The sequence below is a fragment of the Odocoileus virginianus genome, chromosome 16 (genome assembly GCF_023699985.2).
Source record: "Odocoileus virginianus isolate 20LAN1187 ecotype Illinois chromosome 16, Ovbor_1.2, whole genome shotgun sequence".
Taxonomy (NCBI): domain Eukaryota; kingdom Metazoa; phylum Chordata; class Mammalia; order Artiodactyla; family Cervidae; genus Odocoileus; species Odocoileus virginianus.
In genome coordinates, this window is record NC_069689.1 from 916,109 (window position 1) to 943,854 (window position 27,746).

General features: G+C 50.3%; 1 protein-coding gene across 4 annotated transcripts; it reads right to left on the minus strand.

The window, feature by feature from the left end:
• Positions 1 to 23,007, minus strand: SCAMP2 (secretory carrier membrane protein 2). Of its 4 annotated transcripts, XM_020873658.2 has the most exons (10): positions 22,830 to 23,006; positions 10,694 to 10,762; positions 10,161 to 10,259; positions 9,502 to 9,630; positions 7,959 to 8,076; positions 7,483 to 7,611; positions 6,649 to 6,808; positions 5,410 to 5,511; positions 1,805 to 1,922; positions 1 to 1,547 (listed from the first exon to the last, which is right to left on the minus strand). In XM_020873658.2, exons 1-10 carry the CDS (start codon positions 22,884 to 22,886, stop codon positions 1,413 to 1,415), a joined length of 1,116 nt encoding a protein of 371 aa, XP_020729317.1. In that variant the 5' UTR covers positions 22,887 to 23,006; the 3' UTR covers positions 1 to 1,412. The 4 variants fall into 4 exon arrangements, with proteins under 4 accessions (XP_020729317.1, XP_070333663.1, XP_020729318.1 ...); XM_070477562.1 differs by lacking the exon at positions 5,410 to 5,511; XM_020873659.2 differs by lacking the exon at positions 9,502 to 9,630 and having other exon boundaries at positions 22,830 to 23,005.
• Between the last annotated feature and the right edge of the window lie 4,739 nt (positions 23,008 to 27,746).

Here is a 27,746-nt window from a genome sequence, read left to right on the forward strand (position 1 = left end):
TTGTCTGAAAATGTCTTTTGTTTTTATTTAAGGACAAAATTGAGACATAACATATACATTTGTACATGGAGACAAAAAATACCAGAAAGGAGTTTACAAAACCTTGGTCACTGCCATCATCACTGAGTGGCTCTGGGGCGGTGTCAGCTGGCAGCCTCAGGGCTGCCTCAGGCTAGGCCCCAGATGCCCTGGGTTGGACTCCCTGCAGTCTACCCACCCACTCCAACCATCTCTGGAGGACAGGATACAGGTTTCAACCTTTAACTCCTAAGCACCCATCAGAGTGACACAACTCCTGGGGAATCCCCAGGACTAGTGGAAGGTGACCTAGACTCTACTTGGGGAGTATGGGAGAACCCTGGGGGATTAGTCTGGAACCCTCAAAAAGGTGGCCTGAAGAATGAAGTTCTGAACTCATTCCCCTTGCCCTCCCTAAGAGTCATATAAGCTAGATACTGCTGATGGTGGGGGGCAGGGATGGGCAAGAGTTTGAGGCCAAGCCAAAAGGCAGCTGTCCCTCAGAAAGAGAGGAAATGAAAACAAACAGGGCCAAACAAACCACACCTAGATAATCAAACCCACCCTAAAACAAGACTGCCAAAGGCTGGGCAAGACAACTTCAGGTCAGTGTCCTCTATCCCTCTCCATCCCCAAATCCCAACCAACCCCATTGCACATTCAGTAAGTCTAAAGAGGGAAGGGCTTAAGAAGAGCCCCAGAGGGCACCAGGTACTGCCCACACTGGGAGGATGCAGGGGGCCTACAGGGCTAGGAAACTGTTCATTAGAAACATGAAGCAGGTCAGAGGCTGGAAGCCCAAAGTTCACCCTAGAGTGATCTGAGGAACAGAACCCAGACTGCAGCTCATCTAAAGGGGAGCCCCCTTAAGAGGCTCCCAGAGTCTGAGCAGGAGGGAAGGGCAGGACTGTGGAAGCCACAGGCTGGGTCTATGAAGCCAGATTCTGGTCAGGCCTGCTGGGGAGGAATGGAATCTCAGGACTCCAGCAGAAGTTAAACCCCAGGTGGCTGGGCCCAGGACAGCCAGTGATCCCAAGTGTGTATGTTTGTGTGTGTATGTGTGTGAGTCCGTGTGTGTTATCTGTGTACGGGAAGATAAGAACTTCAGTCCCAGTGCTTCCAAAGAGACCAAAAAAATCCTATCAAACCACCACCAGAGAAGAAAAGACAGCTTTTTTTTTTTTTTCTCTTGTGTAAAAAAAAGTCCCTGTCCCTCCCTCCCCGTTCCTCAGGTGGAAGGGAGAGCTGGTTGCTGAGGGAGGAAGAAGAGCCACAGGCAAGACCCTCCCCAAGTCTGTGCTGGGCATAACCAATGCTTAAGGCACCCATGGAAAGTGCAGCTCAGAAGGCAGGTGAGAGAGAAGGCCAGGGCAGAGGGAGGAGAGTCAGGAGGACTAATTCCCCTGGAACGCTCCTTGGGCAGCAGATGAGGCGGCGTTGCGGAAGGTCCTGTTACTGAAGATGCCTTGGGAAAACTCCTCCTGGGCCTGCTGGAAGCTGGCTCCTGTCCTGCGGTACAAGGAGTGCACCTGCAAAAAGAGGCTGTGGTGAGGAAAGTCCACCCGCCTGGGGGCCACCAGCACATGGGCCCGAGGCAGCCACCACGAGCCCCAGCCTGTCTGCCCTCCCACCCAGAGCCTTGGAGGAGCCGCTGGAGCTTTGAGGACCCAGGAGACGCAACTGCTGTAGTGATGAACATCCCCCATGGAGAAGGCAGGAGAGAGGTGCCCACCCCAGAGGCTGGGGCTTCCTTGGGTTTGCAGCTGGCGCAGCACCCACCACTCACCCGCTTCAGGAGGAAGAGTGAGAGCACAGCACAGAGGGTGAAGAAGCCAGCCACCACCATCATGATGATCGACACCGCCAAGTCGTGCTTCATCGTAGACAGGGCTGCAATCCAACCACTGCAAAGGGGGATGAGGCCGGGGGGAGCACAGTGCAACTGGGCCCCAGAGCTCCCTGTGAGGGGCTCTTCTCCAGTGGCCACTGTGTGCTGGACACCACCCAGGCATCTCTGGGCAGCACAGAGCCCTGTGGGCCAAAACCCTGGCCTGTGAGGCCAGGCCTCGTAAAGGCCACCAGGCCCCAGAATGCCCATAGGGAATCTATGGGCCATGTGAGGCCTGGAAGGGAGGATGTGGCTGCTGTTTTCACTGTTAGGAGTAACGCTGGGTAGAGCCCTTTAGGGGGACATGGAAAGCCTAGGGCTGCTCACTGCGGAGGGCCCTCCCTCTGGGAAGGAGGGTCACTGGCCAACCCACTTCATTCATCCTTCTCACCTCAGCTCCTCACCCTGCAGCCCAGGGACAGTCCCACTGCCTCCAGCCAGTCACATCTCCTTCCTGAGCCCCAGTGTTTCTCATCTACAAAGGGGACATCCTCACATTTTCTGATTTTAAAACTTAATACAAAGCTACAGCTATCAAAACAGTATGGTACTGGCATCAGGATAGACATATATTATAGATCAATGGAACAGAATTGAGAGTCCAGAAACAAATCTATATATTTATCATCAACTGATTTTAGGCAAGTGTGCCAAAACCACTGAATGTTGAAGAATGGCCTCTTCAACAAATGGTGCAGGACAGCTAGATATCCATATACAAAACAATGAAGGTGACCAACACAATATTGTGAAGCAATTATCCTCCAATTAAAAATACATTAAAAAAATTAAAAGAAAAAAAAAAAAATAACGAGGGTACACCCTACTTCCACCATATAGAAAAGCTAACTCAAACCTAACAGTAAGAACTAAAACTATTAGATCTCATTACAATTAAGAACCTTTGTTCATCAAATGATATTATCAGGAGTGAAAAACAACACACAGAAAGGAGAAAATTTATAAATTATATACCTGACAAGCAGCTATGCAGTATCCTGAATATATGAAGAATTCAACAGACAATCCAAATACTAAATTAGAAAACAATTTGAATAGACATTTCTCCAAAGAAAATATGCAAGCACATAAAAGATAGTCAACATCACAATTATTCAGGAAAGAGCAATCAAAATCACGAGTTACCACACTTCTAGATTGGCTATAAAAGAAAAAAGGAAAAAAAAGAAAAGAAAATAGTAAGTGTTAGGGAGGATGTGGAGGAACTGGAACCCTCATACACTGCTATTAAGAATGTAAAATAGTTTGGCCTGGACTTCCCTGGTGGTCCAGTGGTTAAGAATCCACCTGCCAACCCAGAGGACACAGGTTCAATCCCTGGTCCAGGAAGATTTCACATGCTGCGGGGTAATGAAGCCTATGCGCCACAACTACTGAAGCCCGAGAGTCCTAGAGCCCATGCTCCACAACAGATAGCCACTGCAATGAGAAGTCTGTGCACCATAACTAGAGAGTAGGCCCAGCTGGCCCAAGTAGAGAATGCCCGCAGCAACAAAGACCCAGCACAGCCAAGAATAAACAAACATAATGGTTCAGCCACTGTGGGACAGTTTGGCAGTTCCTTAATAAATTATACATAGAATTACCATATGACCCAGCAATTCCACCCTCGGATACATACCCTAAAGAACTGAAAGGAGGTACTCAAAACCCTTTACACAAATGTTCATAGCAGCACTATCCACAACAGCAAAAAGGTGGAAACCCAAATGTCTATCAACCAATGAGTGGATAAACATGCAGTATCTCCAAGAACTATGGAATATTATTTAGTCATAAAATGTAATGAAATACTAACATGAACCTTGAAAATATGATGCTATGTGAAAGAAGTCAGGCACCAAAAGCCAAATGTTAGGCTCAGTGGTAAAGAATCTGCCTGCCAATGCAGGGGATGCAGGTTCAATCCCTGGTCCAAGAAGATTCCACACGCTAAGGAGCAACTAAGCCCGTGTGCGCCACAACTACTGAGCCTGTTTTCTAGAGTCCAGGTGCCACATCTACTGAAGCCTGTGTGTCCTAGAGCCCATGCTCTGCAACAAGAGAAGCCACTGCAATGAGAAGCCCACACATGCTGCAACTAGAGAAACGCCCACGCAGCAATGAAGACCCAGCACAGTCAAAAATAAATAAATAAATAATTTTTTTTTAAAGCCACATATGATTCCATTAAAATGAAACGTCCAGAATAGGCAAATCTAGAGAGGCAGAAAGAGTTTACTGGTTGCTGGGGGCTCAGTGAATGAGGGAATGAAGAGTGACTACTTAATGGGCATGGGGTTTCCTTACAGTGTGATACAAATGTCACAGTGTGATACAGAATTAGACAGTGCTGATGTCTGCAGGACACTGTGAATGAACTAAATGCCACTGAATTATACAAAGTGGTTTAAGTGGTAAACAAAATGACTATGTTCTGTGTATTTTATAATCAGTAACAAAAAAGGGAGGCGGGAGGATGTCCACCTAATTGTGGGTGTTCTGAGGTGAGAGGAGAAAGACACCGGGAGGAGGTGTCCCTCCCTCCAAGCCGGGAGGAGGCTTGGAGGAGACCTCTGAGCTCAGCCAGGCAGACCCAGGCAGGGCAGTGAGGGGCGGAGCAGGACCAGAACTCAAGCCTTCTGGCTCCCAGTCCAGGGTGTAAACAGCAGTTATTAATCACAGTCTTTTAGTAGGATCTCACTGAGGGTAATGAGTAATGAAACTGGGTCACCAGTCAAAGAGAAAAGGGCCAGATTAGAAATAGCAAGGCAAGAAGGCAGAGGGGAGGAGGAAGGCAGCATGCACTGGCCGAGAGCATGAGGTGAGTCACCCCTCGCCGCCACTCTGGACTCGCCAGCTCCACTGCAGGGCGGGGACCAAAATAGAGCAGCCCTTCCAGGCTCAGGCTCTCAGCCAAGTGCCAGCCTGACCTTTCTGCAATGTTCCCTGTGCACTGGAGCAGAAAGGAAAACATCAGCCATCAGCTTTTCTTTTTGAGACTAATTCTGAGCTGAGAACGGCACCAGCCAGGACTCTCAAGCCAGCTGGATGCTCAAGGAGAGCAGCCCGAAGGAGCCAATTCACAAGGGGCGAGGGCTCCACCTCCTGAGGTTACACGGCCTCCAGAAAAATTCACAGCTCACAGTTTGTAGAGGCCAGGACATCCACTGGCAGCTGCCCAAGCCTCAGGGCTGTCCGGGGCCTGTGGGAGCAGCCGCAGGCTCTAGGAGGGCATGGCAGGAGAAAAGGACAAGCGGGCCCTGCACTGCAGGGCACAGCCCTGGGAGCCTAAGGATTCAGGCCAACTCCATCCATGACACTCCGAAAAGGGGTGAGCAAGGCAAAACGGTGAGTGGCTACCAGGGAAGAAGTGGAAGAAGGCATTCCCCAGCTGACCCACCACCCCTCTCCTAGCCATGGTGGAAGACGGGTCATTAGTGAGGCCTTTCTGGGAGCAGGGGAACAGGGCCTAAGCCCCTTTGTGTTGCCCCATGTCTCACCTGTCCCCCAGGCTAGGGATGCCAATCAACTGGATGATGTAGATCCCTATTTGACAGAAAAATACAAAGAAGAACACGAAGAAGCTGAAAGAGTTGTCAGACCTGTGGAGAGAGCAGGAAATGAGAAGTCACATAAGGGCTTCGGGCTCAGTCCTCAGCCTTCTCTTGCCAGGACACCTTCCTCGCTAGGAGCCAGGATGGAGGGTGCGAGTAGACAGAACTCCAGGGGTCAGCCACACTGTCCATAAGGACAGGGACACACAGACACCCCCATAATCAAAAAGGGCTTGCCTTCCGCTGCCTTCCAATTTAAGGGGTCAATGCTTGACTGCTTAAAGACCTTATAAATAAAGTTGCTCACCCCAAGGACAATGTAAAAAACCTAATAGTCCATTTTCTGAAGTTATCTCCATTTCATAACAGGTAAGAAAATCTAAGCCTGTTATAAAGATAATAAAACTTTAAGAATCAATCTGTAGGCCTGGGCAGAAGAAAAGACATCTAGGGAGTAGGGAACACCAGATAAAACTGGTGTTCTGAGAACTTCCAACTCGCCCTGGAGGGCTAGAATACAGTGAGGGTGCAGGTTTCGCCTGCTGAGTACATGCGAGGGTTTGGCCACTGCTCTGCCCCCTCTTTCCCAGGACCTGCTGGGCTTCCTGTCTCTCCTCCCTTCTCTCCTCACTCCCTGCTGGGCTCGACTAGGAGTTGAGCATCAACTCAATTCCAAAAGTCCTAGGGGTCTGTGAGGTGGATTCATTCATGTCCACAGTACTGACCCTAGGGCCACTGGTCAAATACTGGCACTCATCCAGGCTCAAGGGTTACTGGGGAGGTGGGGGGAGGGGCAGACATGAGCAATGAGGGATAAAGCCATTGAGAGCTTATCTGACTCTTATCACTCTGTCTGGCTATCAGAGAGACACAGCCTCTCCCCAGGGACTAAAATCCCACTGAACCAGACAGACTGGGAGCAGGGGGAAAGCAAGAAAGGCTCTTGATTTCCTCTCCGGGTCACCTGAGCCTGGACCAAGGACAGGGCCGAGAGCAGACCTCTGGTACAACAGAGGAGAAAGCAGCTGCTGATCCCTGCCCGCTCTCGCTAAGGGTGGGGATGGGAAAGTGAATTTCCCCACCATTCCATTCTGCTCTAAGATTGGGAGGAGGCCCCAGGGCTGATGGGCTTTGGCCTGCTACCCGATGCCAGCCACATACTCACCCCTGCCCAGCGCCACTCACCTGAAAGCCTTATAGATGGGTCGATACCAACAAAGGAAGGCACAGGGGGTGAAGATCACAAACCACAGGATGGAGAGGCCGAAGTCTACTCCCCTGGAGGTGTCGACTAAGAACCAGGCCAGGCAGGCAAGCAGGTTCAGAAACAGAGTCACTGAATGCACTGGTGAAGGAGAGGGGGGAGAGAGAGAGGCTTGTGTCAAGGTGACCGAAGGCTTCCCCACCAAGGCAAACCATCCCCTGAAGAGGAAATGTGCACGCTGTGAGAGCAGCTGCAGAAATACTCGAGGACCTTGGTCTGTACACAGGCAGGGTGTTCTGAGACCTTAAAACCAGGGAACAAACCAAGTTTCTAAGAGAAGAAGGGACAGCCCAGGTATCTGAGGAGCGGCAGTGGGGGTGCAGATACAGATACAAGGGCTGAGCTCTGGGGAATGAAGTCTTGCAGCAGGCTTTTTCCTGCTTGTGGACAGCTCCCAGCGGAGCTACAAGAAGTCTTCTCTCCTTACTCCTCACTCCTAGGAGCCGAGGGGACCGTGGGGAGGAGAGGCCTTCCCCTAAGGAGGGTTGTTCAGTGCAGGGAGCTCTGTAGGGACTCTGAAGCCTCCGGTTAGTCCCACCCTACCTGATACGGAGTCTGGACTGGCCCTTGTGGGGAGGTTCCCAGGATAGGGAGCAGACTGTGGAGAGCCAGTTATGTGGGCAGAAGGCACCCCCAGCCCAGCCCAGCCCAGACAGAGGCTGGAGCCTGCCAGAAGGAGCGACCAGAGCAGAGCCAGCACGCTCAAGTCACAGCCCGCTTCGCCCTGGGCTCGAAGCGGCAGAAGCAAGACTCACACATCCAGAGATAGTAGAGCATCTTGCATATCCGCTGGTAGTCGGCAGGGATCTCTGTGGAGAAGTCCTGATAGAAGCAGGGCTTGATAGGGCACCAGACAGGCAGGGGCGGCCAGTTGTTCTCTCTCACTGTGAGGGAAGAGGGGAGGGGGTGAGCCTGGCCTTAGCAGCAGCATGGCGGGGTACACGTGCTGGCCTGGTCCACGGGCCAGGGCAGGGCTCCCGGGGGGTGCCAGCAGACGGGGCTCGGGGTGTGTGGATACGGAGTGGGATGGGGACAGGGTGACGGGACACAAACACCCCTGAGCTCACGCCGATACAATGGACCCCAAGTGCCCTGGGAAACACAGAGCCCAACGGCCTAAGTGATTACTTTTATTAACAACCAGGCCATAAGCACAAGGGGGCATCATCATGGGGAAGGAATCCTGGGACCAAGGCCATGAGTCCTAAGCCGGGCAGCACGGCCTCCCTACCGTGTAAGTTGGCCACTGTGTTCTGAAGCTCCCGCTCCTTCCGTTCCAGCTCAGCCGCTTTCCTGTCCAGTTCCTCCTGCTGCCGGAGCAGGCTTGCCTGGGCTGCAGAGGCCACAGCCTGGAGGATGCAGAGGAGGTGGAGGGCAGCCGGACACGAAGGACAGTGAGACAGTGGCAGTCTGAGCTGAAGGCAGAGAGGCCTTGCCCCACGCAGGGAGGAGGGCCCAGAGGCGGTCCCAGGCCCAGTGTGTCGTGGGTACCCAAAACCACCATAGAGAGGCCAAGGTGACCCGCCCCCTTCCACCTCCACACCACCTCTGGCCCCTTAGCCATCACCAGGGCTCTCCTCTCCCTTGCATCCCTCAGCTTGAGAGAGATGGGAACTATCCCCATATTGGAGTCAGGCAAAGTTCAAAGTGACTTTTGAGGTACAGCAAAGGGAAAAAGACCTCAGAAGAGACCAACCTATAGCCAGAAAGCCAGAGACTCAAGCCTCATGTGAAGAACATGGAGTGTGCGTGCGTATGCGTGTGTGTGTGTGTGTGTGAAGGGGAAACAGTGCAGACCTGTCAGCAGTGACAGAGGCAGGGAGATACTCGAGGGCAGCCTTGTGCACCCAGAGCCTCGGGGATCTACATTTAAGCACTCCCCTCCCACCCAGGAGCTGCCCAGAGGTACAACTGAACTGTGACCCAGTACAACCCAGCAGCCCTTTAGGCTTGGCTGTGCTTGGTCTTGCTTTCATGACGTGCAGAGTCCAAGCTTTATCCCTCTCCAGGCAGAGCAGGGAAGGCGCTAGGAGACTATACATGAGGCTGAACAGAGCTGGGCTTGGGCATGGTGTTCCAGCCTAGGGCCCTGCTCTCCTTGTTGGAACTTCGTTCCTCCTGAAGTCTACAGTCCTCTTTAGGGAACAGGTATCAAACTGGTCATCTCATGGAATAACAAGGGAGGCATATCTGTGCATGCACGTGTGAACACATGCAACACCCACACACCTTCTCCCTCTCTCTCTAAAAGGAGTTCTCCAAAGAGTTAAAGCTGCCTTCAGGAGGTAAATTTTTTTTTTTTTGGCAGTGGGGGACACGGAGGTCGGTGCGGGGGGAGTCTTGGTTCCCTGGCCAGGGATTGAACCCATGCCTCCTACAGTGGAACTGTGGAGTCTTAACCACTGGACCACCAGGCAAGTCCCAGGAGGTAAATTTCAGGCAGTGGGGGCAGAAGCAGGACCAGAATTGACCACACTAGGCCACACTGGGGTCTCAGCCTCCTCTCCCCAAGTCAGGAACTTCAGTTTAGTAGGCCCAGGTCTCTATAGCCTACCACCCAGCTGGATAGAAGTCACACCTGCCTCTAAGTCTCACCTCACTTCCACAGGGCTCTAGGGCCAGGCATGCGCCCACGGGCCCGGGCAGGGGCTGCACGCTCGGAGGAAGTCCAGTCAGACAACAGGAGCAGCCTGGGGCCCACTGGTGCCCACAGCCCAGCTCGGGTGGGCTCCGGGTACCTTGCCCTCCCTCGTGCTCACCTACTCTTCGCCTACCTTTGGCAGGTTTCGCAGGTAGCTGTCTCTGAGAATACTATCTCCTCCTAGCAGCATCTGCCTCTCTGAGAGCTCGCTCACTGCCACGAATCTGGTAGGCAGGAACCTGCTGGCCTGTCTAAGCAGGAGCTGCAACACACAACTCCACTGTGGGCCACGCTCACCAGGGGGCCACGAGGAGCGCAGGGTGGAGCTGGGAGGCATGGAGGGGAGTGTCGGGCATATAAGCACCGAAGCTCAGAGTACTGGTGGAGGGACAGAGGAAAACAGGAAGGCGGGCAGGAATAAATGAGGGTTAAAAAATAAAGGGAGAGCGAGGGCAAGAGAGATGCTGGGTCCTAGGGGAGAGAGAACAAACCAAAGGCCTGAGGAGGATCTGGAAGGACACAATAGGGGTAAATGCTCTTCCTGCCACCAAGGAGCCTGGTAAGTAGAGCTTATTTTGGGTGGTGGTCATGGGGTCGGGGGAGAGGATGCAGGCTGGTACAGCAGACCCTCCACCCGCAAGTGACCAGCTCCCAAGAGATGACCCAGAGGGCCCTAGAAGGGGAGCCCAGGATGAAAGCCCTCTGCCCCCTCCTCAATCTCGGGGCTCAGCTATCAGTCTGGGTGTGTCCCTTTCTGGAAAGGAGAGGCCAAAGGGATCTTGTCAACGGTACCTGGGGGGTTGGCTGGGTGGGCTCCACTGAGGGTTGGAGAACTGCCGGCTGCGAGGGCCCGGGCATCTGTGTGACAGGAACCGTCGTCGCTGCATTTGTCTGCATCAGGCAGAGAGAAGCAGGGAGGTGAGTGGGCCTCCCCCAGTCGGTCACGTGGGGACAGACCCACCGTCGAGTGAGGGATGCGCCCTTGCCTGTGAGGGGAGCTCCCTCTGGGCCTGCCCTGGGCCTGCCTCTGCAGCAGCTTCGTGGCCAACAAGCCTCAGGTTCTGGGCAATGTGAGGCCTAACCCTGAACCCTGGATCCAGACCATCCCAACACTGCCCGGCCCTCCTCTTCCAGGAGGGGCCCAGATCATGGATCCTAAGGGGAGAATGGATGGGTTCCTCTTCTGTACCCCACCCCCCTGAGTTCACATTAGGTCTGTCTCTTTGAGGAACAGAACTTCTCTGTCTCTGCCAAGTCTCCTTACCCAGAGACGCCAGCACTACCCAGAGGACCCAGGGACTCAGAAAGAGGGCATGCCCACCAACCTCTGAGAAAGGGTTGAATTCAGCCAGGCCTCCTTGTGGGGCATTGGTCAGCTGGGTCACAGAGGGATCCTGAGAAGGTGAAAAGAGTCATCATCAGACACTGGGGAAAAAGGAGAGTCTTGGTGATGGGGAGGGCGATCGCCGTCTCCTGGCCCCTCTCGGGGATCCCTGGCTGAAGTAAGGCTGTTGATGGCCCTTCCTGGAGTCCTGGAGAGCCTCTCCTCGAGGCGCCTGTGCCCAGCCCCTGCCATACCACAGCTTCAGTCATTTCTCCCTCCCTGGAAAAGGAGGGCTTCAGCCCAGGTGACTTCCCAGAAGAGACTCTGAGCAGGTTTACATTCTGAGGCCCAGGAAAAGACACCACAAGTGTTCCCCTTGAAGCCCTTGAGAAATTCAAAACGGTTAGGGAATTCTCTGGTGGACCAATGGCTGGGACTTGGCACTTTCATTGCTGGGGGCATGCTCAATCCCTGGTTGAGGAACTAAGATTCCCTAAGCCATGCAGCGTGCCCCCCCCCCAAAAAAAGAAAGGAGATTTAAAATCATTTAGCCTGAAAACTGGTCCAAGCAGTATATAGCCTGAAGTAAAACAAAGGGAAAGGATGTGTTAGCAAGTGGGAAAGTCTACCTGCTAGGTTACAGTCTGCTTCTGAATGGACCTGACGGCTCTGTGGGACCCAAGTGAAGCAGCAGGGTTGTTTTTTTTTTTTTCTTAAAAATTGTACCACATAGCTTGTGGAATCTCACATCCTTGACCAGGGATTGAACTCTGGCCCTTGGCAGTGAGAGCACTGAGTCCTAACCACTGAACCATCAGGGGATTCTGGAACCTGTAGGTTTGACCCCAGAGCGGGGTTGAATATAAATGTCCCTAGCACTTTATGGCTGCTCTTTACTGGTACTGGCCACTTGCCAGATTCGGCTCCTTCAGATCACTGTCTCCTGGAAAGGGGAGTCATCTGGGACCCACCAGCCTGCACTGAACGGATCTGGCGTGCAGATCCATTGGCCACACACACACTGACTGACTGCTTAGAATGAGTTCCTTTAGGATTGCCTTGATTACCTTTTCCCCTCTAAATTACTTTTTTCTTTAAATTTAACTTTCAGTTTTGAGTCACTTGGTTGGCTGTTGAATCAAATGATTCTCTGGTTTTACAGGTGGTCTCCCAGAGATGCCAGATGGGATCAGCACAGCCCAGGTACCAGTTGCTAACACTTACAAAATAACCCCCACCTCCTAGAGGACACTCACTCAAGAGTTCTTTGGATTTCACCCTCAAAAGTAGCAAAAGAATTCAAGTGACAGGTTATCCCAGAAAATCTTCTGCAGTTAGTGAAATTTAGGGTGTAACTAAGAACATTCAGAATACCATACACACAGTTTATGTGGGGTGGGCCAGCCGTGATTATAAAATGACAGTAATTAACGTGTACATGCTCTATTAGGGAAGACTAAGGGGAAACAGGTATTCAGCCTAGAAAAACATTTCTCAGTGGATTTCTTATGAAGTCAATGTGTCTTGAGTTTAACTTTGAAACAAAGTTAAAAATGTTTTTAAAAAATAAAATAAACTGATTTAAAGTATTTACCTTCAGGGAGGGTTTGTTTTTTTGGTGGGGGAAGCGGGTGGGGGAGGGTGGGTAAATAAGATGGTATGAATGGATACTTTTCACTTTATAACCTTTCCATACTGTCCTGTTATTTTTATTTCACAGAAAGCATTTATTCCTCTCATTTTCTAAAGGACAATTTAAGGTTCTGGAACAAAAACGTGCTGCTGGCTGCCAGTGCTGGTTTTATTAAATCATGCACACTTGCGAGGAATACAGACATGAAGGACTCAGCTGAAACACCAAGAAAATGTTTTCGGAAATTTTTTTTTCTCAAATTCTTTTCAAAAAATGCAAAAATGTCCTCAGACCACAGCCTTTCCCCGAGTTTTCAACCTTCCCCTTCCCAGAGGCCAACCCTTCAGGCTGAGGGCCTCACACAGGGCTCCCGGCCATCCTCTCTATAGGTACTGGCCTGGGGCCGGGCTGGGCACCTAACGCAGCTCCTGCACACTCGTACTCCCTTCCCTTCCCCATACAGAACAGGTACGGGGCTCAGGCCCAGCCCAACAGCGATGCCTCTGGGAGAAACAGCTGCCCCCAGACTCTGCCAAGGCCCCGTTACAAAGCCTCACTGAGGCTCCCCGGTTGGCACACCTCACCCCGAGTTCCTCATGGCTCATCTAGATGCTCCTGGCCTTCTTGCCCAGCTTCCCCTCCAGCAGCAAGCCTCCACAGATTGGATTCTTAAACACAGTATTCATGGTATACAGACTCGCAGAGAACCAGCCCTCAATTTTCAGACATAGAAATGGATACTCACCACCCTGCAGGACTGGCTCCCTTATCTGAACATTTATAGAGCCAAGGGTCGGCGCTAAACATGCCTCTTTCTCTCTCTCTCTCTTTTTTTTAATATTTGTTTATTTACTTGGCTACACCAGATCTCAGTTGTGGCATAGGATCTTTAGTTGCAGCATGTGGGATCTAGTTCCCTGACCAAGGATCGAATCCAGGCTCTCTGCACTGGGAGTTCAGTCTCAGCCACTGGACCACCAGGGAAGAACCTGAACGTGCCTCTTTCACACATTCTGTCATCTTCGCACTAAGGCCATCAGCCCCTAGAGGGCAAGCCTGTGTCCGCAGGGCCCCAGGGCCTGGCCCAGAGCTGGACACACAGCCTCAACCCACTTCCTGTCTCCCCTGCACCCCACCCAGTCTCCTCCGCAAAGAGGCAATGTGGCTGTGTCCTTTCTGCTGGACACCATCCTTGCCAGGTGGCTCCTGCAATTTGGACAAAGTGACAAGGTGAGGCTCGAGAGGCCAGTTGGAGGAACTGGCCTTGAGGTTTTGTGTTGGCTGAACGACTAGCAGATTTCTCCCAGAATTACTGGGCTGGCTTCCTGCAAGAAAGATCTAGGGCTCAGTATCTGTTCCCCTTTCAGACTCCGCAGACATCAAGTCACAGCCCAGTAAGTGAGCTGAAGTCACTGAAATCAGATCCACCGTCCAAGGGACGGATTACTGGAGTCTGTCACTACAGGACAAGGGCAGAGGGGCAGCCCTGGTAAGCAGTGTCAGGAGCCAGCATACCCAGTTGGCTGAGGTGTACACCTTTAATAGGCAGCCTCCATGCCTGTGAAGAGATGTCACTTTCTTACCAAGGTTAGCCAGAAAAGGATTCTGGAGGGTGGGGGGACTGATCACCCTGTCCAAACTAACCCCTCTTCTTTTCTCAACAATCTTAAGGAGTTGGCCCTGGGCCCCTAATCAGGCTTACCACAAACAAATCCTGTCTCCTCTAGCAGGCTGTAAACTGCAGTCCCTAGGTGCCTCTGTATCTAGTTCATACTTCTGGCTCCTAGTGCTTGGTGGAGGGCCTGATGCAAGAGGAAGCTCAGGAAATGTCTGGAATAAAGACTGCAGCCCTTCTCTGCTTTCTCTACGAGCTGCTGCCCAAGTGCCAAGGCACAGAGAAGGGAGGGCCACCTGCAGCAGAACGGCAGCCCCGGGGCCTAGGACTCTGCTTGGGGAAAGGAGCCTGGAACACTCTTGGGAGACATGGGTGCTTTCCACCTGAGGAGACCTAGGCACTCTCTGACAGATGTGTGTGGTTTCAAGAGAAGCTGAGGCCCAGTGAGAGAGCAAGGGAGGAGGAGGGACGGACAAGGAAGCTGACACGTACAGAGCGTCTACCATGTGCAGGCTCGTCACACAGTGATGCTACTGCTAGTCATCCCAGAACTGGCCACTGTGTCACGCCACCAGAAAAGAAGGTTCTACCAGCCTTTCTCAACCTGGTTCCTCGAGAGTCAAGCCCCACTGCCCCAAGCCATCCACTGTCTGCAATGACCTGCCTTCTTTCCTGTGTATTAGAACAGTCCTGGTGATGTTCCATCCTCGGGAAAATGGAGAAAACAGTAGTTCCAGTCAGCTTCTGTGTTCTGCGGCCCAGCTGAGGAGCCCTGGCTGAGAAAAGCTACAACCCACCTCCTCATTCAACCTTACAACCACCCTGTGAAGGAGGAGTATGAGGATGAAGAAAGGCCCAGCTCAGAGAGCGGAAGTAATTCATCCAAGACCTCAGGGACTGCAGTGGTTGAGCCCAATTTTGAATCCAAGTCTGTCTTTCTCCAAAAACACAAATGGTAAACCTGTGTGGGCAGTCTGCCCAAAGCCTGGCTCAGGGGCTGACCAACAGAAGGTGCTCGGCCACCATGGGGTTGAGGGGTCAACCAGGATGACTGGGTCTGCTCGGCTATTTGTTCCTGAACTTCAGAGCAGTCCTTCTGGGCGAACACCCCTGGAAGGACACTGGCAGGGAATCTTGTGAGTAAAGACCACACTGACTGGCCTGAATGGGGACCCTCAGCTTTCCCCTCGAGTCACAAATAAGTCAACGGCAGCAATCTTCCTTCCCTCTCACCAGGCATCAGCTGGCTGGTAAGTGGGTCAAGCATTTAAAACCATGGTGAGAGCTAAGTCTCACCTACCCAGAAGTAAGCTGACACCCCCTCAGTGCCCAAAGGACTCAACCAGCTCATGCCCTTGACTGAATCTCTAAGAAGGAGAACGCTCCCGATCTCAGCTCCTTTCACGCAGCGAGGGTGAGGGAGACACCAAGAGGAACAGGGCGCAGCTCCTACCCTGCAGGAGACCACAGTCTGGGAGCTGAGCACACAGCGCCAGTGACAACGCGAGGGGAGAGGAGGCTGGGAGGGCTGGGAGGAAGGCTGGGTTCTGAGGGGAGGGAAGGAAGGGGCACACAGGCCCAGTCAGGTAGGCGCAGGGGCAGGGGGCACTCGGTGGAGCTCGGCTGGGAGGGACTGTCCAGTACAGCTGGGCTGGAGATCTGCTGGGGGGGAAGGGCCTTGAAAAACATACTTGTTTTCACTGGTTTGGCAACGCCTTTCCGTGCGTCTCCCAGGTCTCGGCTGTGCGCGACTTTACTGCGACTTTTCCTTGCTCTCCCCCCCTCCACTCCACCCAGGCTCCCAATGTGAGGTTTATTTCAAGCTTCGAATAAACACGTTAAACAAATACCTCACAGACTAAAAAAACAAAAACAAAACTTGGCCACTTTCTATGAGAGGCAAAGAGTCACCACTACTCTGGATCGCCTGCGGAGTCCTGTTTGCTTTAGTGACAAGGTTGTGTGTCACAGAAGACAGAGCGGTCATCTCCAGGTTGGCTGGCTGGGTCCCAGGCGAACCAGGCGCCACGGTTAACCTTGGTTTCTCTGCGCTACAGCCTGAGAAGCCATCCAAAGGAAACATGACAAAAACATGTGAAAATCTGTATCTGCAAAGTATTCACTGCACTGGTATTTACAACGGGGTGGGGGGGGGGAGGTGCGGAGCAGGGAACAACTTAAATACACAGCAACAGTGAGCTCCAGTACATTTCAGTGCACATTCCCTCAATGGCCTAAATAGTCACTAAAAATCAGTTATGAACACAGGGCAGCAATACAGAAACAGCTCGGTTATAAGAGTACCAAATGACGATTCTGTCAGAAATACTCACAACAGAAAACACATCAAAACAACAATGGCTGCAAAACACTGGTAGACACAGGGATGGTTCATTTTGTTTTCCAAATTTTGTATAATGTGATTATGTCATGTTTATGTTAAACAAATACACACACACTTCTTTTTTAAGAAGAGAGCCTGAGAACCCATCAAATGAGCAAGGTGCACCTTGGGGCCTCCCTCCCTGCCACAGCAGTGATGTACAGAGGCTCCCAGAAAAGAGAGTCCAAGTCCCTGGCCTGGTGTTGAGGCGCTCCATGACCTGGCACCAGCTTTCCTCCAGGAGCAGCCTGTCCTCCATCAAATGGAGCCCCTGCCCTGCCCTGTCCTTCCACCTCGGTCTGTCTACTCCCCACACAAGCCATTCCACACCAGCACAGGGTAAGGACGCCAAGAGAAGGCCTTGGTTCCTGCCCTCAAGGAGCAAACAGCACAGAGAACACGAGAGAAGCCAGGGCAAGAAGTGACAGCATGTGACCAGTGCTGACCCAGGGCAAGGGCAATGGGCTCGCAGAGGGGGGGGGTGCAGAGGCTGTCCGGAGACTCAGGGAAGGCTTCTCTGAGTGGCATCTGAGCTGGATCTCGAGAGAGGAAAGAAATTAAGCAAGCACTCAAGAGGGAGAGGAGAACAGCATCTGCAAAGACATGGGATCTTTAAAAAGACCTTGCATGCGTTCAGTGAGAAGGATCAGGAGACTATAGAGCAAAGTATATATACAAAGAGAGGAGCACCAGGGACCCAGCCTGAACATGGCTGGGCCGGACTGCAGGCTGTGGCAATGGGGGCAACAAGAGATTGTGCAAAGCCTGTGCACTTAGTTGCATCCAACTCTTTGTCACCCCATGGACTGTAGCCCACCAGGCTTCTCTGTCCCTGTGGGTTGCTATTTCCTTCTCCAGGGGATCTAACTGACCCTGGGATTGAACCTGTATCTCTTGTGTTTCCTAAACTGGCAGGTGGATTCTTACCACCACGCCACCTGGGAAGCCCTCAGAGACTGTGAGCAGTGATCATCTCTGCCAGCAGTGAGGAGAGCGCAGTGCTCAGGGAAGGAGGATGGCAGGAAGGCTGAATGGCACACAGAGTCCGCATGGGTGACAGTGAGGCCTGAGCTAAGGGATGGCACAGGGGATGGAGAAGAGGGAACGGGCTCCGGAGACCCTCCCCAGGTAAATGCTACAGGCTTGACCACCCCATGGGATGGTCAGGGTATAGAGTTACTGCAGGACAAGAACACAGGGGAGGGGAAGGGAAGGGAAGGGAAGGAGTGGAGTGACTGAGGCTGCCAGCTCGGGGGACCAGCAAACAGTGCCACCACTGAGCAAGACAGGTGGTCATGGGAGAAGAGAAACAGGATTTCCAGGAGTGGGTGTGTGGGAGCAGGAGAGATCTGGGAAGGTACTGATTCACATCAGAGAGATTGATAAAATGCATCTGGGTGAAATGGGTGGAAATGTCCAGGTAAGAGCTGGAAATACTGGTTTGGAGCTCAGGAGAAGGTGAGGGCTAGAGCTCTAGATCTGAGACCACTGGAATGTGGATGCTACTCTGAAGCCATGAAAGGGGGAGGACTTACTTGGAGAGGTACACACTGAGAACAAAGTCAAGGACAAAACTCTAGGAAACCCCAAAATGCAGGAGACAGGAAGAGGGAACCGGCAGAAGGAGGTGAGAGTTATCAATGTAAAGAGGCCAAGGACAGAGAGAACTTCCAGAGAGACTGGTCAGACAAGATGGTGCACCACAAGCAGCAGACCCATCACCGGCCCACAGATCCCAGAGTCCACAAGAGTGAGGTGGCGCCTGGGGGCATGGAGCTGAGAGTGTGCGGAAGTGACTTAAGTTGCTGCTCCTTCACCTGGAATACCCTCTCGTGCCATAGGCTTTCTGCTCTCAGGACCTCCTATCATAGGATTCTGCCCCATCCCCCCTCAGATCCCTCACAGGCTCTTTTGGCAAGTTTTGACTGCCCTTATCACGCCAGGGCATGCTGTCAGGATCAGTGAGCATTTCTTAGCTCTCCTGTCAGATTAGAAGCTAGAGCAGGCCATGTGCCCGTTTACCCTGGTCTCCTGCACAGGCCCTCGGAGCAGCAGTGGCTCAGTGATGCGCATGAACGTGTCAGCATCTCATAGGAGCACTCCTGGACAGGTCACACCATCTCCTAGGAGCACTCCTGGACGGGTCACACCTTGCGAATTAATGTGCACGGCACTCTTCTCTGGACCAGCAGCAAGTACTCCTTGTTTGTCCTGGTTAAATATTACCATTTCTCTGAACCCAGGACTGTCCTACTCCAAGTGGCTCCAAAGAAAACTTAATAGACACGTGGGGTCAAAGTTCAGCTGTATCACTGGCCAAGGGCTTTCTAACACCCAGACTACCTCCAGGTGCCAATCATTAAGGCAAAAATCCCTCCCCACTCCCACCTGGGCAGCTGCCTGGAGTCAGTTAAACGGTATGAACCTTGCCATTTTCAAATTTCTTGAGACAATGCTCCTGTTCCCCAGGAAAGGTCTACTAGGTCCAACTGGGGGTTCTGAGAATTCCCAAAGCTACAGTCAAACTGAAGTCCACCCTCTCGGGGAAGTGACAAAGCCCTCAGTGTCTCTGCAGGGAACTTCATGTGACTGTTCACGCCCAAATCACGTTTCTGCCACCACTTTCTCCTCCCACAGGAGAGAAATGTCTTAAATCCTTGGGAAGCAGCCATACCACCAAGATTATCTTTTAAGTGCAAGGAGACAACGTGTGAAAGTGATATGGTGTGATTTGGCGACTCATGAATGCTGAAAGGTTTTCTCTGTTCGGAACCACGAGCTAGTCCACTCCCAGATCAGTGTGGACTGCCTGGGGTAACCTAACAGAAACACCAAGCAGCAAAGCAGCCCAGGCATTTGCTGGGGTCCACTGTTTTTCAGTGGACTGTTGAAAGAGAAAATGGGGAGGACAATGCCTATCTGGAGCCCTCAACCTCTTCATCACCCAACAAGACTTTCTGAGAAACTTTTGGGAACAGACAGGCTGGAATCAGTGGCAAGCAGGACCTGCAAACCCAGATGGTACACAGCAGATGCACCATAATGCACAGAGGGATTAGGGAGTGCCAGGGGAGGTTGGGAAACCAGCCACTCTCGGCTTGCACTTTCCTGCTTCCTCCTAGGAGTTTGGTAAAAAAACCTCTGCTGCACTCTTGTGACAACTTTCCACTCACAGTCTGACACTGCAGGAAGTTTTCTAATAATACCACTATAACCGTACACAAGGAGGAGGTCATAAAAGCCCATGGCCACAGTTCAGGTGGGGATGGAATAGAGTGCAGATAAAAAACACGCATAAGGAAGTCAACCTAAAAACACACCAGGAGCTTCAGGTGATATTGCAAGAGTCAGAAGAAGAAGGATTCCATGGTTGCAATACTCTGAGAAAGGCTGGATCAAACAAAGTTGAGTAAATATCTTTACTGCAGGATTTCTTGGAGACTTTAACAAACGAACAAGCCTGGTCAACCTTCAAGAAAATGATTCCTGACTTTATTTGACCACAGAACCCTGAGCACCTTTCAGGACTGGCATTACTCAGAAAACATGCTATATTAAAATAGCATCTAGTGCAATACAGGAGATTTCCTGGTGGCTCAGTGGGGAAGAGCCCACCTGCCCGTGCAAAGGACAAGGATTCAATCCCTGGATCTGGAAGATACCACATGCCACGAGGCAACCAGGCCCATGTGTCGAGCAACTATTGAGTCTGTGCTCTAGAATCTGTGCTCCTCAACAAGAGAAGCCACCACAATGAAAAGCCCACGCACCGCCACAAAGAGTAGCCGACGCACAGCAATAAAGACCCAGCGCGACCAAAAATAAATAAATCTTAAAAAAAAAAAAAGCACAATACAATCCATATTATTCCACCCCCACACACTGAAAAACAACAAAAAAAGTTCACCTAATTTGTTACTTTCACTCTTACCAGCACTCTCATTTTAAGAATGGTAACAGTGGTAATGATGTTACACTCTTTCCTTAGCAGGCCTAAGTAACCCCCAAGGTAGTTTAAAATCTTTAGGACAGCACTATCCAGAGAAGAAGGCCGAGATCTGAGTCTCTTCCTGCTTTAATTAGCTAGTGACTCTGGCATGTCTCATCCTCACTGCATTCTTGGTTTCTCATCTCTAAACCGAAACGGTTAGAAGAGATTTCTGAGGATGTTCCCAGCTCTAAAAATCCACCATGGAACTCCGAACACAAGGTATATTTTCATAAACCACCACAGGAGAGAAAGGGGAACAAAAAGAGTTCTGAAGGCCGGTTAGGTGTGACAGTTTCTGAGTCTATAGCCTCTCCACCTTCTCTCTTCTGAGCTCTGTGCCAACACCCTAAGTAAATGAAGCTGGGCTCACACCCAGCCCCCAAGGGCTGTGCCTTCCCAGTGTCCCAGCCCTGGCAGTCAGAGAAGCAGAAACCACCACCACAAGGAGAGGGAGGGCAGCTCTCCAGGAAAAGAAGTTTGGGGGCCTCACACCCAAAGCTCCTCTCCTTCCACAGCTGTGCGCCAAGAGGAAAAACCCAGCCCAGAGTCAGGAGGAGCAGAATCGCAGCCAACCGGCTCTCGCCTTCCCCCACAGGCTTCCCCACCAGATGTTACTCTTTACAGGACCACAGCTGCTTCCTGTCCTGCCATATCCTGAGGCTGCCCGATGGACAGACTATCTTGCTTCAATGCAGAAGTTACTTCTACCACAGTTTGCACAATCATTTCTGGGGTTGGAGATGTGGTTTAAGACTTTCAAGCTGCTATTAATACAGGGCAAAATTTAGGCCAACTATCTAGCCCACTGCTAGCACTGAGGACAAGCTCTCTGCATCTCTGGACACCTGACTGCCTCTTTCAGATAGCAGCAGACATTTGATTTCTGATTCTGACAGTACAAAAAAGAAAAAAAAAGGCATATCATTACATAGCACACATACCAAAAGGCTTCCAGAGCCTCACTAAAACTCAAACTCCAGTATCATACAGCAGTTTTATAACTAAAGCAAAATAGTTATCTGAAAACAATGGCACAGAAAAAAAAAATGCAAATGTTCTTTCTTTACTCAAATATAGATTACTGCATTACATAAAAGATAAGGTCCACCAAACAGTTCTGTCAAGAAGCATGAAGCTACTAGAGGAATGTTAGGAATTCCCTGATGTTACCAAGATATCAAAATTTGCCTCGAGGGCTCCCACTGGCTAAGTCACCTTAAAATCAAGAAGTGAAAGTGAAAATGAAGTCGCTCAATCCTGTCCGACTCTTTGCAACCCCATGGACTGTAGCCCACCAGGCTCCTCTGTCCATGGGATTCTCCAGCAAAATATTCACTCTCCGACATTCATTCTAGTCTCCTTTGTGTTTATTCTGACCCTTGAAAGAAAGGATTCAAAAAAGCTCATGCTGTGTCTTGCAGGAAGGACCCCCTCCAAGGACTTCCCCTACACCTGCAGGAAACTTTAAAGTTGCCAATGACCAAAATAAAGAACAAGCAGGAAGAGTTCACATGCCTGGTGACATCCTGACAAAGCAGAAAGCTCGGGGCTCATAAATCACTAGTCAGCACAAGCAAGCTTCCCTAGAACTGGTTTTGAGCAGACACAAAACATGAGGCACCAGAGCTTTGGAGTTAAAGGAGTCCCAACCCTCCATCACGGAAAAGAATACCCCTATGCTCTTAGCTTAAAGGCAGGAAGGTCTTGGCTTTTAATAGGAAGACTCTTCTTCCTTGGGCAATTGTTAAAAGGTCAGGCCAGCTCATAGATCGGTGCATCTCATCTACCCTGCCATCACACACAGGTCCATCAGACCAACATTCCGTGCACTTCAAGTCCCTCAGAGGCTCCTCACTTCTCCTCCCTCTCTACCCTGGGCTCTCTCATCTAGCCAGAGCCCAGTCCAAACTAGATCCATGGCCAAGGTGTGAAATTGCTATCAAGGCCATATTTCAACTTGGGTTACCAGCCTTCCCTTTCTGACAAATCTCAGGGGCTGTCCTATACCTTACAGACTAGTTGGTTGGCTGTGTGTGTGTTGCGGGGGATGGTCTTGGGATTTTCTCACGTTTGTCCATCCCTCTAGAGGCTTCCACCTCCTCATTATGTTGCTGTCACCCTCTCTCCTAAAGTGACCCAAGGCTAGCGTCTCCCCAAGACTGCGGGATGTGGTAGTCACACTTTCCCCTCAGGTGAAGTCGATTCTGTCCCTGAAGCTGGGGGCTTCCCTGATCCTGTCTGCGCCAGTCCCCTTCCCCAGCGGTATCCAGTTAGAAGGGCTACGTTCCTGGCAGCTAGGCAGTCCCACCTTTCCCAGTACAGCGCCCCGCCCCCTCCACTGTTCCACCTGTTGCTAGTCCCGCCCCCAAGGCGCTACGATAGGACAACCCTCGAAGCCCGCTCTCCCATTGGGCTGACAGCCCGTCCCTCCTACGCCACGTCTCCCGGCTCTGGCGAAAGAGGCCCGGGCGGCGGCCTTTGGGCACTGGACTGAGCTGTAAGATGAGGGCTCTACCTGGAAGGGGTTGACGTCCACTGGGTCTGCGAAGGGGTTGGTGTCGAAGGACGACATGGCGGTTGGGGGCCGACGAGCGAGCTCCGGGAGCGCTTCTGCCTCCGGGCACCCAGACCCAGCAGCGCTCTCCGTGCAGACCCTCCACTTCCGGGAGCGAGGCAGCCGTTCTGGCGCAGGCGCAACGTCCTCCTAGAGGGGCGTGGTTATGTGACATCACAGAAGTCCGCTCCGCCCTCCTGCCCAACGCACTGTGGAGCCTGGTGGACATTCGCTTCCGTCCGCTTATTCCCTGTGTCTGTGCTCTAATGGTCCGGGAGGCACCGAGGAACTTGGGAGACGGAGGAAGGGCTGCAGCCGTTCCCAACTGCCTCTCGGTCAGATAGGTTACAACACTGTGTTAGAAACTCCTCAAAGTAAACTCCCCGAAGTGGGGCTGGAAACAACCCCTTCAGCTTTCTTGGAGGGCAAGTTTGAGAAATACGCCCTGGTTCGGGCAGGGTACTGAAGTTCCAGCCAACAGGGGGAGTGGGGAGTGGAATTCCCGACTCAGGGCTTCGCCAAGCTAGGAAAGTGTTCTGTTGGTAGGGGCCGAGCAGAGAGGATCTTTTCGGAAGAATGGACTGTGCAGCTGTCCCCCCATACTAGCTGAGCCCTGCCTCTCTTAGGCCTTGACCCCCGATGTCAAGGTTTATCGTCTCAGGCGTGAGGATCCCTGAGCTCAGACAGGTGTAGGGCCTGAGCTGGGATTAACCTGGGCATCCAGCATTTATTAAATGAATGAGGGAGTTCAGCAATAGAGCCATCAGTATATGGGAGATGGCTGACTCATTCCCCACAAACTCAGGTTATTTATTCATGTCTTTGTACATTTCTGCTGTAACTGAGTCCTGCCACTCCTCCATACCTTACCCTGGACTAGTACGGGGGCTGCTAATTGGTTTTTTGTTGTTCATGTTGTAACCAGAGATCCATTTAAAACGGGGCAAAATTACTACGAACTTTCTGTTTAAAATCTTTCAGTTATTTTCCATAAAGGTCCATATTCTTAGTTTGACCTCTAAGACCTGTAATATCTGCCCTTCACCTATCAATCCTCCCATTTCTTCTTATGCCTTCCCCTCCATTACACTCCACCTCTGAGCATCCCAACCCTCCGAGTTGCTTTTCAGGTCCTCAAACTTATTTGTTCCTTTGCCTGCCTCAGGACCTTTGCACTGGACTCTCCCTCTTCTTGGTATGCTCTTAGCCCATGCCCTCATCATGCCCTATTTAACTCCTACTTATTCTTCAAATCCAGGCTTATGGATCTCTTCCTCAGGAGTAGTCACTCTTCATTATAGATTATATCAGCCCCTCCCCCACAACACAAACCCTGTGCCTTTCCTTCGTAATACCTATTGCAGATTATAATTACATACGTGTAAAGATGGTTATTTATGTCTGTTTCTCCCACTAGACTGTAATCTCCACAAGGGCAGGAATAGCATCTGTTTTGCTCACTGTTGTATTTCTGGCATTAACATAGTACCAAGCAGATACTGCTTGGTATATAATTATTAAATATTTACTATTTACCTCATCCACTTTTCTGATGGTCCAGCTCAACTTTTTTTTTCTTCAGAGAACATCCTTAAGTGGAAGAACATGAGGGATTTATGTTTGTGTGCCCTTAGAAACTTCTTACCCCTAACCCCCAATGGCTACCTCTCCGATCACAGTGTAAGCACACTTGTATTTCATCTTTACTAGTGACACAAAACATTTCTGTGATCAGACATACAGGGTTTTTTTTTTCCCCCCACACTAATCAATTTTCTGACACCAGTTGGGTGTCATTCAATTCAGTTCTGACACTACCTGGATTTAGCATCAGATCCCACAGCTTAAGTAAGCACTCAGTCCCACAAGACTGCCCCCACTTCAGAGACCAATTTCAAATCCCAGGGTGTCATCACTTGTACTTCTGTAAATCAAGGTCCCCATCACCCCCCTCCTTACTTTTAATAATTTGCTAGAAGGACTGATGCTGAAGCTAAAACTCCAATACTTTGGCCACCTCATGCGAAGAGTTGACTCATTGGAAAAGACCCTGATGTTGGGAGGGATTGGGGGTAGGAGGAGAAGGGGGCAACAGAGGATGAGATGGCTGGATGGCATCACCAACTCGATGGACATGAATCTGAGTAAACTCTGGGAGTTAGTGATGGACGGGGAGGCCTGGCATGATGTGATTCATGGGCTCACAAAGAGTCAGACATGACTGAGCAACTGAACTGAACTGAACTGAACTGAGAATGGCTTCTAGAATTCAGAGAAACACATTTACTGGCTTATCATTAGGTTGGTGCAAAAGTAATTGCTGTTTCGCAGTGTTGAACTTTGCCGTTTGATATTGAAATACATTCTTAAATAAATGTGCTTATGTTACATCATTTTAATGTGCTTTTCTCACTTAATGTTTGTGTGTGTGTGTGTGTTTTTTTGTTTTTGTTTTTTGTTTTTTTTTTTTGCTAATGACATTACTTGCTATGTATTATTATTTTAGACTAGGGAAATGATGTTAGACAAAAAGCATATTCAAGTGATTTTCTGATTTGAGTTCAAAATGGGTTGTAAAGCAGCAGTTAAAACTCACAACATCAACAATGCATCTGGCCCAGAAACTGCTAATGAATGTACAGTGCAGTGGTGGTTCAAGAAGTTTTGCCTAGGAGACAAGAGCCTTGAAGATGAGGAAAATAGTGGGAGGCCATTGGAAGTTGACAACAACCAATTGAAAGCAATTATCAAAGCTCATCCAACTACATGAGAAGTTGCTGAAGAACTCGGTGTTGACCATTCTCTAGTCATTTGGCATTTGAAGCAAATTGGAATGGTGAAAAAACTCAATAACTGGGTGTCTCATGAGCTGACCACAAATCAAAAACATCATCATTTTGAGGTGTTGTCTTCTCTTATTCTATGTAACAACAACAAACCATTTCTCGACTGTATAGTGACATGATGAAAAGTGGATTTTATAGGACAATTGGCAGCAATCAACTCAGTGGTTGGGCCGAGAAGAAGCTCCAAAGCATTTCCCAAAGCCAAATTTGCACCAAAGACAGGTTATGGTCACTGATTAGTGGTCTGCTGCCAATCTGATCCACTACAACTTTCTGAATTCTGGCAAAAACATTACATCTGAGAAGCAAGCTCAGCAAATCAATGAGATGCACCAAGGGTGCAATGCCTGCAGCTGGCATTGGTCAACAGAAAGGGGCCAATTCTTCTCCAGGACAACACACAACTGCATGTCCCACAACCAATGCTTCAAAAGTTGAATAAATTGGGCAACAAAGTTTTGCCTCATCTGGCATATTCACCTGACCTCTTGCCAACCGACTACCACTTCAAGCATCTCAACAACTTTTTGCAGGGGAAAATGCTTCCACAAACAGCAGGAGGCAGAAAATGCTTTCCAAGTGTTCGTCAAATCCCAAGGCATGGATTTTTCTGCTGCAGTAAACAAACTGGTTCCAAATTGGAAAAGGAGTACGTCAAGGCTGTATATTGTCACCCTGTTTATTTAACTTACATGCAGAGTACGTCATGCAAGATGCCAGGCTGGATGAAGCACAAGCTGGAATCAAGATTACCAAGAGAAATATCAATAATCTCAAATAGACATATGACACCACCCTTATGGCAGAAAGTGAAGAAGAACTAAAGAGCCTCTTGATGAAAGTGAAAGAGGAGAGTGAAAAAGCTGGCTTAAAACTCAACATTCAAAAAACAAAGATCATGGCATCCAGTCCCATCACCCCATGGCAAATAGACAGAGAAACAATGAAAACAGTAACAGACTTTATTTTCTTGTGCTGCAAAATCACTGCAGATGGTGACTGCAGCCATGAAATTAAAAGACACTTGCTCCTTGGAAGAAAGCTATGGCCAACATAGACAGCATATTAAAAAGCAGAGACATTAGTTTGCCAACAAAGGTCCGTCTAGTCAAAGCTATGGTTTTTCCAGTAGTCATGTATGGATGTGAGAGTTGGACTATAAAGAAAGCTGAGTGCCAAAGAATTGATACTTTTGAACTGTGGTGTTGGAGAAGACTCTTGAGAGTCCCTTGAACTGCAAGGAGATCCAACCAGTCCATCCTAAAGGAAATCAGTCCTGAATATTCATTGGAAGGACTGATGCTGAAGCTAAAACTCCAATACTTTGGCCACCTGATGTGAAGAACTGACTCATTGGCAAAGACCCTGATGCTGGGAAAGATTGAAGGCAGGAGGAGAAGGGGACAACAGAGGATGAGATGGTTGGATGGCATCACCGACTTGATGGACGTGAGTTTGAGCAAACTCCGGGAGTTGGTGATGGACAGGGAAGCCTAGCATGCTGCAGTCCATGGGATCGCAAAGAGTCAGACATGACTTAGTGACTGAACAACAATGTGATTTAAAGTTCGCAGTCTGAAAAAAAAAAAAAAGAAAAAAAAGAAAGTTCACAGTCTGAAACTGAAATTATATTTGCATCAACCTAATACATAGTAAAGAAGGTGATAAAGGATACAGATGAATGCCTAGTTGAAGAGATACATAAGACAAGGTCTGGGCTCTGAGTGCAGGAGCTTCTGTTCTTGTAAAGCTGGGGTTTGTCACCCTTCTGACAAGGCAATGTATTCACCAACACTGAAGCTCTCTAAACTAGCAGTTCAGGATTTTAAAAAAATGACTTAAAATTTTTATTTATTTATTCTGGCCGCACTGAGTCTTTGTTGCTGCACTCAGGCAAGTGGGAACTACCCTTCTTTGTGGTACGCAGGCTTCTCTGGCTTCTCTTGTTGCGGAACATGGGCTTAGCTGTGCCTCAGCATGTGGAATCCTTCCGGATCAGGGATCGAACCCTTGTTCCCTACACTGGCAGGCA